This window comes from Ambystoma mexicanum, chromosome 5p (genome assembly GCF_040938575.1).
Source record: "Ambystoma mexicanum isolate Mex_15411 chromosome 5p, UKY_AmexF1_1, whole genome shotgun sequence".
NCBI lineage: Eukaryota > Metazoa > Chordata > Amphibia > Caudata > Ambystomatidae > Ambystoma > Ambystoma mexicanum.
The window spans coordinates 1,115,575,690-1,115,592,275 of NC_090930.1; the positions used below are offsets into that span (position 1 = coordinate 1,115,575,690).

The 16,586-nt window shown below is 45.1% G+C and overlaps 1 protein-coding gene across 5 annotated transcripts in view; it reads left to right on the top strand.

Annotated features, from left to right (window-relative positions):
* The window catches only part of KIF13A (kinesin family member 13A), a 2,203,773-nt gene that overhangs the window by 1,381,939 nt on the left and 805,248 nt on the right, over nucleotides 1-16,586 (top strand). For all 5 annotated transcript variants that reach the window (XM_069613597.1, XM_069613593.1, XM_069613596.1 and 2 more), the window contains one exon: nucleotides 5,870-6,021. In XM_069613597.1, coding sequence (XP_069469698.1) covers nucleotides 5,870-6,021 — 152 coding nt within the window. The remainder of the gene's footprint in view (nucleotides 1-5,869; nucleotides 6,022-16,586) is intronic.

Below are 16,586 nucleotides of genomic sequence, written 5' to 3' on the forward strand. Positions count from 1 at the left end.
TGCAAACAGCACAACTGTTTTGGCAAGCTATAATTGCCACCAGTGGGAACAGGTAGCTGCTTTGGTATCCTCCGCACCTGAACCACTAAAGAGCCAGTTGGGTCAGCTGGCAGCAGATGGAAGGTCGGTATCGGGATGCATTCTGAAAACGAACTTTGATGCAGCAGATAATGCTGGAATACTAATCGCAGAAGGCACTGTGATAAAGTGTCACGCATGGTTAAAGTCAGGGTTCAAACCAGAGACCCAAGCCACCCTTACAGACATGCCGGTAGAGCCGGACGTACTATTCGGCAAGGCAGTGGAGGAAGCCTTAAAGACAGCTAAGGATGAATATGAGACCCTAAAATCTCTTGTACAACTTAAAAATAAACCCTCAGGACAGAGGGGAAACTCTAATTTTCGTCGCTTTCAAGGCCAAAGCTCCCAGAGGGGTTCGAACTACTATCAAAATCAAGGAACCTCATGGGGCAACAATCAGTTCCAAGCATCACAAGCCTTACACAGAGGGCAGCGCAGAGGCCGCACTAGGGGTGGAGGCATCCCCGCCAGAGGTGGTACGCCACCCAGTAAACAGTGACATTCCACTTCAGGTCCCCTCCCTTGCATCCCCAGTAGGGGGGGGGGCACATCTCCACCTTCACCCACGCATGGGAGGGGATTACTTCGGACAGATGGGTGCTGTCCACAGTGTCCGCAGGATACTGTATAGAACTACTAGAGTGCCCCCTCGACCATCCCCCAAGACAGAAGGTGCACTCGTTGGAGTACCTGAAAATCCTTCTCGAGGAGATCGCCATTCTACTTGCAAAGACGCCATAAAACTCGTCCCGGGCAACCAGGTAAACAGGGGTATTTATTCAACCTACTTCCTTGTGCCAAAAAACGATCTAACAATGAGCCCAGTATTAGATTTGCGCCCTGCAAAAAAGTATGTCAAGCCACAAAAATTCTGCATGACTACACTCCAAGAGGTAATCCTCCCACTAAAAAAGGGGGATTACATGGCAACATTGGATATGAAAGATGCCTATTTTCATATTTCGATGTTCCCAGCGCACAGAAGATTCTTGCGTTTCAAAATAGACAACCAGCACTACCAGTTCAAGGTGCTGCCCTTCGGTATAGCCTCAGCTCCAAGGGTATTCACCAAGGAACTGGCGGTGGTGGCGGCGCACCTATGCAGGGAGGCAATCCCAGTGTACCCTTACCTGGACGACTGGCTCATCACAGGGGAAACCCCCTTAATTTGCAGAATAAACATTCAAAGAACAGTCAACCTCCTCTTATTGGGCTTCTCAATCTACGAGAAAAAATCAAGCCTGGTGCCAAGCACCTCAAAACAGTTCCTAGGAGCTGTCCTAAACACTCAAGAGGGGTTAGCCTTTCCATCAGAGGAAAGAATTTGAAATCAGTTGATGCAAATTCCTCAATATCAGGCCGGTCGCCAAATAAGGGTGCGCAAAGCGATGCGTTTGCTAGGCATGATGGCATCTTGCATTTACCTGGTTCCCCACGCGCGCCTGCGCATGCGACCCATGCAGGAATGGTTGGCGAAACAGTAGTCTCAAGCAAGTGGTCAATGGGACAATCTAGTGGTTGTTTCGCCAACACTAGTACAGAGTCTTCCCTGGTGGACAAGAGAGAATCCTACAAAGAGAAACCCTTCTACGTTCAAGAGATACAGGCCGTTGTCACAACAGATGCCTCCCTAGCAGGGTGGGGAGCCCACTACCTGCACCATACAGCTCAGGGTCTCTGGTCTCACACAGTGGCTCAGAACCACATCAATCTGCTAGAACTTTTGGCAGTCTTCAGAGCACTTCGGGCATTCGAACCCCTCCTATCCAACCTGTCGGTGCAGATCCTAACAGACAGCACGACAGCGATGTTTTACTTAAACAAACAAGGGGGCACTCATTCGCCAAATCTGCCCAAGCTTGCACAGAGAATTTGGAGATGGGCAATCAAACAGAAGATCTACCTGTCATCCCAACATGTTCCAGGGGATCTCAACTCGCTAGCAGATGCTCTGAGCAGGGATCCCCTTCCAGAAGAACACGAGTGGACAATACACAAAGAAGTCGTAGAAGACCTCTTCTCTCAGTGGGGTTTCCCCACTATAGACCTATTTGCCACAAGCGAAAACAGGCAATGCCCAGACTTCGCATTCAGGTTCCCCCAGCCAGGCTCCAACGGGAACGCCCTATGCATGAATTGGTCAGGGATGTTTGCCTACGCTTTTCCACCAACCCCTCTGATGAGGAAGGTGGTCAACAAGATCCACAGGGAACCGATGACGCTCATCCTAGTTGCTCCTATGTGGGCGAGACAACCATGGTACCTGCACCTATGCAAATTAGCGGTGTGCGACCCTATCAGACTCCCGTGCCGGTACAACCTACTCTCCCAGCATGAGGGCCTAACAGTGCATCCTCAGCCTAACTCAATGAACTTGGCAGCATGGCTCCTGAAGTCCAACTGGGGTCCTTCCTCTCTGACATCTTTTCCTCTACCTGTGGTGTCCCCCATGGATCTAACCTCTCTCCCTGGCTGTTCAACCAGTATCTGGCACTCCTTGCCCACCGCATCGCTGCTCTCTGCCCCAACTTTCAGTGCTACGCGGATGATGCCCAGCTCATTTTCAGGCTACCCTCGTCCTCCTCTTCTCCTTCCCTCATCTCTGACTGTCTTTCTGCTATCCCGGAATGGTGTGCTGCCAATGACCTCTGCCTTAATGCCAGTAAGACTGAGATTCTACTCATCGGCACACCCACTCCCTCCTTCCCTGCAGCTCTCTGGCTGGCCTCTCTTGGCCCTCTTCCTGCTCCTACCTGCAAGGCAAAAAACCTTGGGGTCATCTTCGACTTCACACTCTCCTTCTCTCCTCACATATCTGACGTCTCTAAGAAGTCACACTACCAGCTACACCTCCTCAGAGGTATCCTTCCTTTCCTCTCCTTCCCCCAGAAGCTCACTGTCTCCAGAGCCCTGGTTCTCTTGAAGCTGGACTACTGTAACAGCCTCTATCCAAATCTGCCTGCCTCTACTCTCCGCCCTCTGCAACTCATCCAGAACAGGACTGCGAGACTTGTCCTTGGCCTCAAGCCCAGGGACCGTATCTCTCCAGGACTGAAATCGCTACACTAGCTCCCAGTGGCTGCGAAGATTAAGTTCAAAACCCTCTGCATTGTCCACAAGGCCTTCTGGGGCCTGCGGCCAAAATACCTTCAACTCTCTCTTCCTAAATATCTTCCTTCTCGAGCACTTTGTTCATCCGCCTCCAACTCCCTCCGGGTCAGCCGCTTCTCCAAGCAACAAGTTGGGGGTAGATCTCTCTCCGCAGCAGGGGCCTCCCTCTGGAACAGCCTTCCTGCCTCCCTGAAACTTGAGGAGAACCATCTCCGGTTCCGGAAGCACCTCAAAACCTTCCTCTTTGCTTCTGCTTTCTCTCCCCCTCTCCCCTACAAAATTACTGAATCTGCAACTGGGCCACTCACCAATCTCGGTCCTTGGCCCAGCCACTCTCCCCTGCACTGCCCCCTGGCAACCCCTGCACTGCGGGACTGTCTCTGTATCCCTATAGCCCCCCTTCCCAGCACTTGTCTGTTCGTACCTTGCACATGCCACCAGCTGGCCCTTATTATTTATCTTGTATTCTAACCCTGTACCGCACTTTTTCCCTCTCCCCTTTCCCCCTTGCACTTTTCCCTTCCCCTCTACCCTTGCACTTGCGCGATCTGAATGACACCTGGCCTAGTAGGATCGTTGTCTGTCTCCCCTTTTTTACCCCCTCCCTGACTCGTGGCGCCTTGAAACACTTGTGTATTGGCACGTTACAAATGCCATATCATATCATATCATAAGTCATAGAGTTCGGACATCTCAATTTTCCCCAGAGATGTATGGATATCTTGAAAGAGTCAAGAAAACCTAACACAAGGCACTGTTACTATGACAAATGGAAACGATTCGTTATTTGGTACCAGAATAAGCAAATCAACCCAGTTGATTGTACTCCTTCTAATGTCGTCACTTATATGCTCCACCTATTGGATGCAGGGTTAGTGTTTAACTCACTTAAAGTGCACCTGGCAGCTTTATCAGCCTACACCACTTCCTATAACAAGGTATCATGGTGGAAAGTGCCAGTTGTCAAATCATTCATGGAAGGAGTGAAGAGACTCCGCCCTCCAATTTCTAACCCACCACCAGGTTGGGACCTTAATATGGTACTTGCTAAACTCATGGAACCCCCCTTTGAGCCCATGCACAAATCCAGTCTCAAACACTTGACTTATAAAATTGCCTTCTTAGTAGCCATCACATCCATAAGAAGGGTCAGTGAAATTCAGGCTCTGTCAGTGCAGGATCTTTTCTTTACTGTTCATAAGGATAAACTGGTTTTACGCACTCCCCCTAGGCTCTCACCTAAGTTCATTTCCAAATTGCATGTTAACCAGTCCATTGAGCTACCGGCTTTCTTTTAGGAACCCAAAAGCTCTGCTGAGGTGAAAATTCACACACTAGATGTCAGGAGGGCAGTCCTCTACTATGTAGACAAGACCAGGCCGCTAAGAAAGACAGGTCAACTGTTCGTCTCCATAGCTCCAGGCATAGAGGGAGATCGTGTCTCTAAGAATGCCATCTCTAAGTGGATAGTCAGATGTAGCCAACTGTGCTATTCCCTTTCAGATAAAACACTACCTTTTATGCTGAGGGCCCACTCTACAAGAGGTACTGGAGCCACTCTGGCTTTCATTGCAAATGTTACCTCTTGACACCATTTGCAAAGCAGCTGCTTGGAGCTCTATTCACACTTTTACTCAGCACTACTGCATTGACACCCATTCCAAGACAGATACTCAAGTGGGACAAGCGGTTCTAAGACATTTATTTGCTCATGACCCTTCTCACATCCCACCTCCTTCTTCTAACACTGCTCGCTAATCTGCACAGCATGTGATCTAAGCAGATTCCACAGGCCTCAGAAGGGATACATTACTCACCATAATCGTATTTCTGATGCTTGTATCTGCTTAGATTCACATGCGACCAACCCTGAGAGAAGGCGCATGGATGCTTGTAGTCTTATCTATCTATCTGCTTGGATTATCTGTACTCGCGCTACTCCTCATGCTACCTCATGTTAGAAAAAATACAATCTGAGGGTCTTAGACGCGTGACGGATCATGGGTGCAGTGGACGTCACACTAGGGATAGTATTACTGGCACGCCCTGTGTCGACGGCCATTTTCGAGTTTCGAAAAACAAACTGTAATACTCCGCAGCTTCCACTAGATGTCGGCCTATGCACAGCATGTGAATCTAAGCAGATACAAGCATCAGAAATACGATTACGGTGAGTAATGTATCATATATATATATATATATATATATATATATATATATATATATATATATATATATATATATCTGAGGCTTAGGCTTGTGGAATCTGCTTAGACTTCAACTCCCATCAGCTCCAGCCTTCATAGCCGAAGGTGAAGTATCACTGGAGTTGCAGTCCAAGACATCTTAAAGGTCACATAGTAAGTAAGCATAATCTAGAGCATGTTAAAGACTGCTACTAAGGAAAGTTGAGATGGAATATGGAACTCTGAATACTGTTATTTTGTGTTGCATGTTATTTAGGCCATGGTTGAAGTTACACTAATATAACATGTACATTGTATTGGAGCAGAGTTCAGCTCATTCCACTGCCTCACCATTTATTTAGTGCCATTTGATCCAGGTAGAATGTTGATAATACACACTTTGTAGGGATATATACCTCCCCTTTCAGTATGTTTTTCGTGTATAAACACATAGCCACCACTGTGTGTGTTTTCATTTCCTCTCCATATAGGACTATGTAGTACATGTTACAGAGGAATTTCTGGAGTTCATTTCCGATGGTGCGCTCGCAATTGAAGTGTGGGGCCACAGGTGTGCTGGGAATGGCAGATCCATGTGGGAGATTGATGCCCTACAAGCGAAAACAAGAACACTTCGAGATCGGTATGTTCAGCCTGTGTGTTTCAGCAGCACTTTTAAAGCACTAAAACTATACCATAAAGGGATCAGAATTATTTGCAAACTGGATCCAATAATGGTTGAATGTCTTATCGAATTGCAGTTGGGAATGAGATCTTTTTAGCCTGCCCATTCACTCAGTAGGTTCTTCACAAAGAAGCCTCTATACCTGAGTATGGACAAACAGTAATCTCAGGGAAAGAATTTGGTGATCCTTTCTTGTGGCTCATTCTGTAAAATGTCTGTGCTACAACATCAGATTATGTATAATTGATCAGGGAGAACCCGGTTTCACAAAAAACACACAATTATATTATCTAAAAGATAGACATCTTATTACAAATTACATAAATGCAACAACATCGCCACAGATGAAAGAACCCAATACATTCCCTATAAAGAAAAAAACAAATACATCACTTTGCAATTACATAGATAAATGGTACCCACTAAAGGTGGCTGTTAGGGAGAATTCTCTTATAAGGTTAATTTCCCAAACCTAGTGAGTCCCCCAGCAGCTTTGCTGGATTTTTGGGGTTTGTTTTTTTCTCCTGCTAAGAGTGAGACTCTCTTACTCCCACTCTTAGGCATGATTTGAGGCATGCCTTTGACTTGTTATGTGCTTATGGGCCATGGGGTTTCTTTTTACCCCCTAGGGTATCATCTGTTTTTCTGTATGTGTGCTACACAGCACCCTCAATGCAGTACCACAGGGGTGTCACAGTGACCCCCAAACATAGACTCCATACCCTGGGACTGACTACTGTCTCCCAGGGCATGTAAAGTCACGATTGGCTTTACTAGTCTAAAATTGTGAACCGAACCAGTACAAACCATCATATTGTGGAAGTACTGGTAAGGGGTAATTTGATTGCCCCTGGGTCTGTTTTCGAGGGGGCACTATCCCGTCCCCCCTCATCGAGTTTTCTGGCTGGTGGCAGTGGTTACCACGCAAAATATTCCACCGGAATATTCTCTATGGGATTTTCCCATTGATTTTAAACGCACCACTTTTTGGTGCAATGTTAAAGATACCGCTGGTTTATTTATTTAATATCAAATCACCGGTTGGGTCTTTTTGCCAGAACTCTTTTCTTAAATGGCGTTTGTGTCCGTCTCTGTAACTCTGACCAAGGTCGAGCCCTTTGTTCCACTATTTTGGCAGGCTTCTCCATAGAAGCCCTCCAAATGGTGCCATTCTGTCTGGGTTCCACAGGTAGGGTGGAGGGGGGAATTGGCACCCTGGACTGCGTTGCCTTAGCAACCCAAGTCGCACTCTACTCTGATTGGCCCAGTGGTGAGCCGCCCTGCTCACCACTTAGCATGTGTGATTGACAGCTAGGCTGATGAATGGGGGTTTTTCTGCATAAAGGCAGGGCCTTTGGGACTGAAACGTCAGAAGTCGCCACAGGACCTAAGAATCCGAAGAGGGAAGAAGCTGAGCCATCTGCAACGACGACACCACTGGTGAAGCCCTGCTGCAACTACCTCACCACTTTCCCGACGACAAGAGATCTTCTGCTGGACTAGTCTTCTTCCCCTGAGCTGGTGGGATCAACCAGTTCAACCTTTTCGCCTTCCAAAGACGTCTCTTGGTCGAATCGCCCATGCCAAGCACCCCGGCGGCCGGATAGCGAAGCTCACCACTTTTGACCGTGAATAAAAGGACTGCACCTTTTAATCGGGAACTCCGCGGCTGGTTTCATCCCTGTGCAGTGCAACGACTCTCCGTTCCCTCCTCCACGAGATCTGCTCTTCCCCTGGTCGGAACCACGAACCTCCACCACTGCCACGAACAACTGCCCCCGCTGGAGCTTCCTTTCTCATTAAGGTACTGTGTCCTCCCTGGCCTCCCTTTCTACAGATTGCTAAAGGTGACCCTTAAATCCTTGGCTTGTAAACTGGGTTGGCTACAGGCCTTCTAACTATATCTTTTGACTCTCCCCCAACCTCTTTTGAACACTCTGCAAAGACTTTCAGTGCACTTTAAACTGTGTGATCCTGGGCACATTTCGCTTTGCTCCATTTAAAGTGGGCCTGGCCTATGACCTTTGGCTCTACAGTATAACCTGCCTTTCTCCCCTTGCTCTGAATTCCTAAAAGTGTGGGAAACTGTTTTATTCTCCTGCTCTGCCTTTTTCTCTCCCTTTAACTCCATTATCAGAGTGCCATCTTGGTTATGTCGGGTTTGACATAGGTGCAGAGCTAAACAGTAGAAAAATCTGTGTCCGGTATCTATGGACACCAGTGATCATAAACAGTCGACACGTCTGTGTTTTGCCTCTAGCAAGTGGACAAGCTATTGTTTTAGACGGCCTTCATCAGGACTGGGAATTGTTTGCCGGATTCTTTTTCTGTGGTGTGACTCATGCTTGCATTTCGTTTGCACGGTCTAATGGAAGGTGGACAAATGAGTGCCACGTAGTCCTTTTGATTCGAATGCTCGTAGTACCCCAAACAGTTTATCGGGACCGCGCAGTGCTGGCTGGAGGTTTCTCTGCTCCACTGGCCTGTGTTGGCGGGTCCTCAGCCTGTGGCGATTTTTTTGTCACATTTATGTTATTTATAATAAGATATCTGTTTTAGCTAATATAATTGTGTGTGTTTTTTGTGAAACCGGTTTCACCCTGATCAGTTGTGTATGCATAGTCTTAAGCACCTGTAGAGATCTGGGAAGTGCCAGGAGCCCCTCTTTTACTACATCAGATGACACCAATCAAGCCTTTAAGATCACAGCAATACAGTATCATTACTGGTAGCAGTCTGTTTGGTATGTTCAAACAAGCCTCAGGACTCTTTACCTAAAGAGATACCATGATTAAGTGTTCAGTGTGTGCTGGAGTCTGGCTGCTCGGCGATAAATTTGTATCAATTTGGTGGATAAAACCAACATTTTGCCAGGATGTCTGACCCGTTATATAGGACCAGATAAGTTGTGTTTGCATTGATTTTGTTCAAATAGATATGCTTCCCTTGCAGTGTATCCAGACAAGCTCTATATCAGTTTTATGCACATCTGGTTGCACCTCGAACACAATGAGCAGAAATAACAAGAATGTTTAATTTTAGATTTTGATAAAATTGTACAGTCTTGTGTTTCTCATTAAGGCACCAATTGGAAACAGTGTTAAAGATAGCACACACATTCACCCTCACCGTCAGCCCCCTTGTATCTTTCCATTTGTTTGTCTACTTGTTTCTAGCCTACTCCCACTTTATGTATCCATTCAACCTTTTCCCATTTCCTTTCCGCCACATACCCCAGTCTGGCCCCAATACTCCACTATTTGTGTAAGCTACAATGCTGCATGCCACTATGGTGGTGATGGTAGTGGTATAATGCTTTCTTCCATAACATTACATATTGAACCTCTTATTAGTTAAAGAGATAGTCCACAGTCCTGGATGCCGTGTGCTTTAAATATCTCATAACACTAAGAAAACGCACAGCATTCGCATTATTATTTTTACTAAACCATGCTACTGTCTGTCCTTGAAAGTATTGCACTCTAAAGGTCATAAGGAGCTTCTAATACATGGAGAATTGCAAATCCAGCTTGCACGTGCAAGGCAAAGTAAATAACATTTCTATTTTTATAGATCTAAAATATGCCCAATTTGGTTTTAGATCTATGTTCCAAGTACTCTCTGAGAGACTATTTTATTGCCTTTTGTTGAATTGCATTCTGGTATTTAGTCTCCCGGTCAAAATCAGGGAATAATGCCACAATTGTACACTTTTTCCACACAGTTCTTTAAGGATTTATATAATTGAGTGACACTATGGTATGTGTACTTTTCAAGTTATCTTTATAAAGCAGAGTATAGTTGAAAGCCAGACATGTGGGTGAGGAGGGGAAATGGAGAGAGGGCAAGTACTTCATAAGTATTTGCCCAGGATGTGGCGAGAGAAGTTGCAATCCTGTACTCTGGTGCAGATATTTTACCCATATTGGGGCTGCTTTTCAGGGCACAAGTAAAGGATACGTGGGCGAACAGGGTAACTTATTTTCAGAGAGCGGACGCAACCACATAGGGGTTTTATGAGGTTGGCAAGCTTGCGCAAGTATTTGGCTTCCAGGATTTTACTCATGTTGTTATGGTCCCAGTGCAGACGCTTACCCACAAGACCACAAGCACTTGTATCGTATTGGGATTTTGTTTTGCTGGGAATATTTCACTACAGATTGCTGGGTTCAAAAGGTGAGCACCTTTTTCTTTAATTTGCCAGCATATTTATTGGAACATTTCCTCCCCCGGGTTATTTTTCTGCTGTAAGTCCAACGCTATTTTGTCTTGCGCACTTTGTTCTAAGGAGAAGGTCAATTGAACTACATTTGATATTTCACTTACTGCATGCATATTCATGGGCGCCAGCTTTTGATTTTTGCTATGGGAGCAAAAGTACCTGGGCATATGTTATTCTTTCAGCCGGTCATTTTTTTTCCTTTTCTGTGCTACTTAAATGCGATTAGTTGGGGTTGTGCAATGTATCACAACAGTCACCAAGAGACTGGCCATAAAACAAGGGGCTTGTAGCACACTGCTTTACCAAAGTGTATAATCCTTAGCAAATCATTCAACTTTTCTGCGCATTGCTTAAAAATATTGTGAGTTCTCAAAGCCTACCCTATTTTAAACATAACAATACCTCTGTCAAAACAGGTCAAAATCAGTCTGTGATGATGAATGTAAGGAATGCATGGTATCAAACAGTGAAGACAGACACAAGTGATCACAGTTCAAGAGTGTTTATTGAACTTCAATGGGTTGGTTTAACGCCTATCTAAACCTAAATCTAAGGATGCGAGGAAGCTACGACCATCAAATAATAATGCTGTCCTAGTTGCGCCTGTCAAAATAAAATGGTCAATACTAATGCCCAGCCTTCCTTCTAAAAACAAAATGTGTGGGACAACAATGTCGGCAAAAGAAAAGTATTTAAGAAATAATATGTCAGGATAGTTGAGCAGTTGGCTTCCCTCCCCACATTTTCAGCATGGGACAAGGCGACACGTTTGAGCCTCACACGCACTCTGGCTTCTTGGCCACAATAAAACAGTTCAAAGCAAAGGTATCAACGCCTTCTTCCAAAGTCTGTGCTAATGACATTCTCTTATTGCAGAGGGCATGACATTACAAAGAAATAACAAAAGTTCCTTTCTTAACAGTATTTTCACATTCACAGGTTCGCAATTGGTCTCACTTGTTAGGGCTCGGACCACGGATCCCCCTCGTTCGGACACAGATCCCTTTCGATCAAAAACCGAAGACTTTCGATTGTGCAATGGGTTTTGCTTAAACTGTCGCAGGACCAATTAGATTCGCACCAATTCTTATTCTTTGGGCCACATCACGAGTCGGGCGATAAACCTGCGCTATTACCGTGGGGTTACCGCCCACGCTAATAGCGTTACCGCCAACCGGTCCAGTGCTATTAGCACTTGCTCAAGGGTTGGGCGGTAACTGTAATTCCCCATTCCGCCAATGGGGAATTTTCGGCGCAATTAGTGTGCGCCAATAGCGCGACGCTAATTGCGCCAGAAATTGTGAATTTTTCCAGAGCCTTTACCTCCTGCTTGGAGCTGGGGGTAAATGCTGCCAGACTCGTGATTGGGTGGACCCTTAAATGCGGCGGTAATAGCGTTGCTGCCGCACATAAGGGTTACTGCCCAACTCGTGATGAGGCTTTTTATCTTTTACTTTCATTTCTGCCAATTCTTGGTTAAATATCTTGGAGCACACTTGCAGTACCGGACCACTGTCACAAATATTGTATCTTCTTTGCTACAGTGCAAACATCCATCAGCCGTTAGGCTGTCCTTGCGTCTTTCATCACACACGTTCAGCAATCTTTATCCTTGCTCTTTGTATACAACGTTGCTGTGTGCAACCTTGTCTTCTACACAGACCGGTCTTGCATCGGTTTCCTCAATTCACCGGCTGTGTTAATCTTTATTTGATCTTGGAGCCACGGACTGTACCACAGTGGCTGCTGCTTCTCTCCTACTCTATTAGCTGTGCAGGAAGGCCCGGGGTATCTCTGACACACAATACAGGATTCGTCCTGTTTTCCTGTCTTGTTTCGTGCCCTTATGCTCTGAAATCTGAAGGTGTCTGGAAAGTAACAGCTTTCCGCCGGAAAGGTCAAGATTTTCTCCCTCCTTGTGCACCCTTCATGGTTTGCTGTCGTTCGCCCCTCGTTCAGCTGCTGTCTCGAAACTGCGGTTGGTTCATGTGCTTTGCCTTGCTCAGAGTGTGCTGTTGTGCTCCACCTTTTATCAGTGTGGGGAAATTTAATGAAAGTCAGGTGTGAATGGTTACCACTAATTGCCTGACCATAGTATTGGGGCATGTCAGGGCATGTCAGGCACACCGCACAGGTGTGGGTCTATTTTCTCCCAGACTGTCCGTGTGAAAGTGTTCGTGCAAGAAAATGGGGTGGGGCAGCTTTTCCATATATCCTACTGGGTAGGATGTAGTAAAGGTGTTGTAGGGAACAGAGGGAACCATCAGGTGTCCCACTCCCACTGCCTGGAGACCCCTCACCCAGGTGATTCTCCCGCACTGTTCCACCCCCAGGAATTGGATCCAAAAGCGATGGGTGTATTCTGGCCACCTGGATTGTTCAGGATTTCAATCGGGCGACACACACCGGACCAGGACCTTTGCCCTTCGCCTTGGATGAAGCACGCAATTGGACTGCTTTCTCTTTATTTTCTGCAAATTCAATTTGAGATGGCACACAACTCGTCTCACACCCCCCTTTATAAATACCCTGGGTCACAATGGAACATGAACCAGGCTGGTTGGTGGGAATGCAATATTTATTTTAAAATTCAAAGAAATCACACACATTTTAATATTTGGCAGCAATCGCTAATGGGGTGATAATTACAATGAAAATCACTGAAATACACTTAGTTAACCTTCTACTAGAACAGATCCAAAGCACAAATGAATAGGAGCACTTTTTCAATTAGGCTTGATAGCACCCAAGTTGAGGTTTCCCCCTGCAATGTTCCCTCAAACCACAATTACTTGAATTCTGAGTGGATTGACAGAAGCAGCACGTAGTCGGGGATATGAGGCAGCAAATCGAATCAAAATCTGACCTTCCCTCACAAAATAATAGGACTTTAAAGCCCTTTGCAATGGCATGAAATGACACTCGGAATTTGACAATGAATGTCCGGTTAAATCAATGAAGCAAATAAGATTTCTCACAATAGCAGGAAGGTATAAACACTAGCAATACAGTTCACCAAGCAAGTGGAAAGCAACAACACAATGCAGCCGAATCACATGTTGGAAAGTTGCATTTTACTCATTTGCTGTTTTAAATATCAAAAAGGATTTCTATGAAAAACGGGTGAAATACTTGAAATCGGAATGCGGTTTTTGGGCTGGGGAATAGATGCACATCACAGGGACAATATAGAAGTGATATGATATCTCTAGCTGAAGGATTGGATGAGATCTGCAAGAAAAAAGGAGGTTTGGTTTTGGAAAAATAAAGCCGTTAAAGAGAGGAAATCTGTTTGGAAAGAAAAAGACAAAGTTTACTTGTACTAGATTATCAAGAAGATAGCGCTGCCCATGAAACAGGTTAAGCGGCCGGATTAACCCGCTCCACGTCGCGTTTCTCTTTATGTGGAATTTACTTCAATTATTCAAAATATTACTAAGGAGTTACAAGATGGGGTGAATGAAAGAATGGCGCTAGCACTCGGAATCAAGGACAGGATGCACAAAGAAATCTGACAGTTGAACAAATTACCAAGGCATGGATAGGATTACTTACAGAGTAGAACAAAGACAAAGTATCAAGATGAGGTAGGCCATGAGTTGCTATGGGATGGGGAAATACTCGCAGTCCACGCTTGAGTTTGAGATTTTGGGACAGTCAACTGGGTTCTGGTCACCGCACGGCAGGCGCCCCTTACAGCAAACAGCTGGACAATTCTGGTCAATGGATGGCAAAGGTACAGCTGGAGGGCAGGTGTATAACTGGTGTGCAGTCAGTGGGCAAAAAGCCGGACTGGTCACAGTATGCTCCCCAAAAGGGTACCACAGCTTTTCCCTTTTGTTATTGTGGGTTTTAGTGGGATTTCTGGATCAAGGCCTTGCTGAGATAGGGTCAGCTATGCTTTGGCCTGGCTTTAGACTCTGGAATCTGGCAAGATGAATGTAGAATATCAAAATAGGCAGGCGCTGGAAATTCAGGAGAGAGTGTGTCCAGAATTCTGTCAGCCTTCCTTATTTATAAGGCATGGTGACATCATAGGATTATATGGTGGGGCAGGCTTAGCTGGGCACGCCTCTAAACAACTGGATTGGTCAGGGGTGATTGTTACCGCCTTGCTGTCAGCTGGTTGGATTCTTAGGGACATGACATCAGCTTTATGAGGTGGGCTTTACAATGCAAAGGATCATTCCACAGTTACTTTAGCTAAAATCATTCTTCACATAAATTACACATTTGTACAGTTGTGGGACTTTAACAAATTACATAGGCAGATTACATATTTCTCTCAGAGCAGGGTGTTCCCACTCCCAGTCTGTACGCCATTGTTTTGCCCTTCTAATAGTTTTTTGCGATTTTAGTGAGAACTGCTTCACCCAAAATCCCACAACTTTAGGTGTGTGTGCATATTGTCATAAGGCATATTTCAATACATTTTTAACGTTCCACCATATGTACTTTCCCCATGATTTACATTCTCCTTGTGTTTGTGTCCCATACATGCTATGGACGGCTGCAATATCTTGTTTAGAAGCCACAAAAGTCACATTTAAACTGTACAATGTTTACATTTCTGCGCTGTCCCCTTACAGAATTAAGTGTCTTAAAAGTTTATTCATCAAATAGTATTTTCAGACAGACCGTCAGCCTTTGTCCTTCAACTGGGACAATTTATTTCTTCAGCTACCTACAACTGTCAGTTTCAGCCGAGGGGGGCTATGGGGGTTTCCCAGTTTAATTGAATGTTTATTGCCACTCGCCTACTTCACACATGGGTGTCCCAGATCTATTGTCTCAAGCTGAAGCCCAGACAAATGTCTGACAGCGTGTGACATTTCTTTGTCTTGATCCATTCAAAGTTTTCAAAGGTAGCAGTTAACAGGTAGGTGTCCCACAATGTAGTGTGGCTTCTTTTGGCGGAAGGCCTCAGTTTAGCCAGCAGAGAAACCTGTTCTGAAGCTTCCTCAGTCAAACCAATGCATTTAATTCTTTATTTTACTTTGTTCTGAATCAGAAGCAAGCCTGTTAAATAAAACATCCGCTATATGTTTCCCAGCAAAACCCCCTTTACATTGCTAGGCAAGGACAAGTTTTTATTCAACATTGTACTTTTAAAACAGGCATTTTTTTTGGGTGGTCTGCAAAAGCCCGTTTTGACACATGGTGAATGCTGCTGGGATGTCCCTCTCAAATTTGGTTTTTCTCTTCCATCTTAATTCCCACATTGTTCTGCAGCCCCAGTCAGTTTCTTTTAAACAGCAGTTTGTCCAAGACACAGGTTCACTGAAATTGACATAGCCCATAAAGCTAGGGTTTCTTTGAAGGTTGATTCTTGACATTTTGTAACCCAAACAACAAATGTTTTCCGTTGCAGCTGAAAGTAAAGCTTCTGTTAATTTCCCAGTTCTGGCCTGACATATCCTGTCATGCAGGGATAATGCTTTCTTCTGCTAGAGCATAATCTGGATATCGATGGTCATGGCAGAACCTCATTGATAAAAGCAATGTGATGTTGAATATATGAAAATAGCGTCAGGGCAGCATCCTTTTCAATGTAAAATATTCCCTTTTTCTATGGGAAACTTTGAGCTAGCAGCAAAGCAACACAGCTTTTCACTTCGCTTCTTTGGTACATACAAGGCAGCCTTTCACGGGGTGCTCCCTGTTCCAACTTGCCCAGTGGTGCTTGGTAAAACAGTGCAGCCATCCTTTTGTAGCTGCAAAACAGTTTTGATGCGAGGCAGTGGTGCTCAAAGGAGCCAGCGCAGCCATTTTTCCTTAACTGCTGAGGTGCAGCTTGGTTATGGATGGGAATTCTGCTGAGTGGGTCAATGTATCCCACAGGATGACAGATCCACAAGGACTAGCGGTTGAGGCACCTTCTGCTTTCTCACATGAACGACTTTGAGCAATGCTTGCATTAGGGTGGATTTCGAGGTTAACCTCTCAAACCTGGGCATATGTTATTCTTGCAGCCGGTCATGAGAGATATTACCCTACTAATGCATGCAATGAAACAATAAAATAATATGTTTGTGTTTACAACTGGAAAAAAGTTATCCATGATTTTTTGAAGCAGCACACAGGAAAAAACGGATAAACACAGAATCTCACATTTCTTTTGAAAACGCTGTTAAAAACACCCCCAAAAGTAAAATAAATAAGCACTGACAACAGGAAACCCTAATTCTTTTTTTTTTAAAACACTTTATTCTTGGATCAAAGGCATGCAGGTACAACAAAACGGTAGAGAATTATTACGTTATTGTTACTGTTCAGCCTCTCTCTCATTCTTATATTGTTC